This window comes from Alternaria dauci, chromosome 6, assembly GCF_042100115.1.
Source record: "Alternaria dauci strain A2016 chromosome 6, whole genome shotgun sequence".
Lineage (NCBI taxonomy): Eukaryota > Fungi > Ascomycota > Dothideomycetes > Pleosporales > Pleosporaceae > Alternaria > Alternaria dauci.
Window position 1 is genome coordinate 420,535 of NC_091277.1, and position 3,754 is coordinate 424,288.

General features: G+C 56.4%; 1 protein-coding gene across 1 annotated transcript; it reads left to right on the forward strand.

Annotated features, from left to right (window-relative positions):
• Positions 1-1,750: 1,750 nt before the first annotated feature.
• On the forward strand, positions 1,751-3,452 carry ACET3X_006485 (uncharacterized protein; the record flags this gene model as incomplete). The annotated part of the gene is made up of 4 exons (XM_069452620.1): positions 1,751-1,913; positions 1,965-2,104; positions 2,152-3,007; positions 3,058-3,452. 4 exons carry the CDS (start codon positions 1,751-1,753, stop codon positions 3,450-3,452), a joined length of 1,554 nt encoding a protein of 517 aa, XP_069305253.1.
• Between the last annotated feature and the right edge of the window lie 302 nt (positions 3,453-3,754).

Sequence of the window (3,754 nt, forward strand, 5' to 3'; positions counted from 1 at the left end):
CAGCCAGCTACTGCATGTCGGCAGCGAATGCAGGCTGCAGAAGGATGCGCGCTGCAGGCGGCCATGTGTGAGGATCGGCGGAGGACAGTGTGGCAGAAATTTGCATTTTGTCGGCGCTTTGGCCGGTTGGGTAGCAGGCATGGAGAGCTAGCGGGCCTCGTGGCGGTACAGCGGGCGGCGGGATAGCAAGACGGGTTTGGCTAACGTGACGACAGACTACAAGGCCCTGCCATGCTCGCATCCCGTGTCTCTTGGGCCCAGGGTTCCGTGTGTCTGTGAGTATATGCACGCGTCTGCTCTCGACGCAAGAGCGGAACAAACGACTATTCTGCGGCAGCCGGACGCGAGTAAGTGGGTGCTCGACGACGGTGGGCAGGCAGCGCAGGCGTGCTGTGCCGGGCACCAGTTCGCGCGCGGAGGCAGGGAGCCCATATTAAGTGCAGCTAGCCGCCGCTAGACGGGCTGCTTAAGATACACGAGGCCTCGATTGAACGATTTCCCACGTGCGGCCGGCTCACTGCTGGGCACAAACATGTCGATTAATTGGCTGGCTCCCTTGGTGCCCTTGGTGCCCTTGGTGCCCTTGCTACTCGACAAGACTCACCCCTCGCCTCTGGCCCTCGCTGTTGCGCCGCGCCCTCGTCCACTTTGAAAAGGTCCCTTCTGAGCGTCGTACCCACGGCTAGACCGCCGGCTGCCCGCTGCTTTGTTGTGCGCCTTGCTGCCATCCTTGTCCCAGGACATGTACTCGACCCGGTAGTCTGCTGACGGCGCTGCTCTTCTTCCCCACGCGCGCAGCAGCACTGTGCCTGTCTTGCTTTGACCTCACCACTCGCCCTGTACCACATCCACCCACATCCACCGCCCACCGCAGCCCCTTCCAATCTGGCCAATTCCCCTCCAGCCGCAGCCAGAAAACGCCTCGCGCCACGCCTGCGTCGTGCACTCGCCTCTTGCGTCGCCCATCATCGTGTCAACTCCAGATCCCGCCCGCTCGACGCTGTGTCCACTGGTTCAGGGAAAAGCACCATTTTGCCTGTCCCTGCTGCAGCAACCGCCGACCGGGGAGAGAGCACTGCAGTCACGTCTCTTTTGGCATCGACTCTCTCGTGGGACGTTTGCGCCGCCATCTCTCTGCTTGCTTTTGTCTCGACTGGTACCTCGACTACTGCTAGTCCCGTCAGAACAAGTGAACCGGGCAGTATTCTCGACAGCTGGCACATCTGGAAACCACCGCCATCGCCCGCTGCCTCTGTCGCGGTAATTGGCGTGCACCGCTACCCTGCGCCTGCCATTCGAATTGGATCCGTCTTGGCGTCCCTTCGTCGTGCCCCACTTCACCAAACTGCCATCCTTACTTTAGGGAGGAGCGAACCATATCCCGTGCGGCCTCGCTCAGAATTACCTTTCCTTACCACCTCGCAATCATCGCCCAATCCACGTCACAGCTTATCTAATCCCGGCACCCGGACCTCTATTACTCCTACTTCTCCATCTTTGCACCTGGCCCCGTCGTCCCGACTGTGCAGAGTGGTCCGACCCGGTGATTCTGCTCAACGTTGTTCCTCACTGCCTTGCTGGATCCACTTTCTTGGCGACTCGAGTTATTACCATCACGAGTCCCATCATTGTCTCGCTACCACAAGAGTTGGGCACACACTACTATCTTATAAAACTTGCCCTCGTGCTCCTCCCGTGCTCCTCGACAGCCATGGATTCTGTCTCCCAACGTCCACTTCCGCATAGCAATATGCCGCAAAGCAACGCACTCCAAGGCCAGCAGTCCCTGCCGCCTCTATCACAACTCACCAACCGTCTCTCCGCGTCTGAGCACAGCCCGGCACAGCCGAGGCAACATCCAGAAGCAGGTGAAGTTCGCGATTCCGGCCACTGGTCCATCGCCCCAAGCAAACGTAAGTACACACGATATCTGTCAACTACACGTTGTTAACACACATTTGTAGATTCGTCCAACGTGTCTCAGCACATGGGCTTACAGTTGCAAACTCTTCTCAACCCTTCTGATGATTCTACATCACGCAATTCTGTACCGGAGACGCCGTCATCGGCTCGGTATCCCGCTGCCTTCTCTCAACCACCTCAGGTACGTGACTTGGTTACTGTCTCTGGATTCGTCTAATGTAAAACCAGCATGGTGGTCTCCCCTCGCTCTCCCAACCATACGACAACAGTCGACAAAGTATTGACGCCGCCTCCTCTCATTTCGACTCCCGACGCAGTAGTGTCGACAGTCGGGTGAATGTTGGTATGGGTCATCTCACAATCCACCACCCACAATCGCCATACGACAGCCAGAACGCGTCTCGAGCTTCGCTTGTCCAGGACCTCCAGCAGCAACGCGGAATCACAAATCCCGTCGCACGACCTAATGGCACTTCTCCTCTATCGCCCCACCGGGCTGGTCCGCGTGCCAGCAATCCCCCACGACGTGCTCCAGTCATCAACCCCAACCCCAGGAGCGTATCTGGCATGCCAGATCCCATGGCAGCGGCCCCGACCAAGGGTTTCGCTTGGGCCTTTCCAGCAGACGACTTTGAGCATGAAGAGAAGAGGACATCAAGTAGTGGTGAGTCTAGCGTAGACCGCTCGAACGTCCCCTCGCGTCAAGGTAGCTTTGCGACGTCGATCAACAGTAGCATCTACACCACAGACTCCAAGCTACCACCTGGTCAACAACGACTAGATGATGGCACGCATTTCCCTTCCCTTCGTCTTACATCAGCCGTACTGACTAGCATAGATGTCCCTAGTACCCATCATCACTCCATGCAGCATCGCAGTGTCACAAGCCTACAAGCTATTGACCCTACCAACCCGCTCACTCCCGGAAGCGGAAGCTACAGCAGGACGCCTGAGCTTCGGGTCAGTCACAAAATGGCTGAAAGGAAGAGGAGAAGTGAGATGAAGACTTTATTCGATGATCTCAACGGAATTCTACCAAACAGCCCGGGCAGCAAGTCCAGCAAATGGGAGATTCTCACTAAAGGTATTTCAAGACTTGAATCCTTGCATATGTTTGTCTAACACGTCTTCCAGCCATTGAATACGTCCAAAACCTGACACGCGCACACCAAACCGCTCGTGAAGAGCTCCTCCGTCTACGGCCTGAAGCTGAGTACTACCGCAGAGCCCAGGAAGAGAATGAATTGCTACGAGCGGAATTGAATGCCGTCTGGAATGCTCTCCGTCGCGCAGACCCTTCCAACACCCACGTCTACGGAAGCATGACCGGCCAGTTCGCGCAAGGACTGCCCACAGCCCCTGCGCCCGGTAACAATGTGCTTCCACCTCTACAACAGCAACAACAACAGCAACAGGCGCTTCCCCAACCACCACCACCGTCGCAGGCTCAGTGGGCACCACCACTTCCGAGTGCGATGCAGGGTATCGAGTTTGGTGGTATACGGCCTTATGAGCATTCGCATCGTTGAAGTGACCCTTCTCCGCGTCGCTATCGGCTTGTATGGGCAATACAGCTGATATGCTTCTCGACGATCAAGACTTCATGTCTTTTTTATTCTGCGTTACATCGAGAGACATTCAGCAAGCGTTGTTTTTTCTGCTTTGACACCTAGGGACGGGGATGGGTTTTCCGCCTAGGACTAGATGAACCCACCAACAACCTTTTTCAATCATCTACCGACTGTGTTTTACGAACCCTTCAGTATCGAGATGTATTATGATACCGACCCGATGCGACATCATCGCCATATTCGCCACTCGTCGTGGGTCT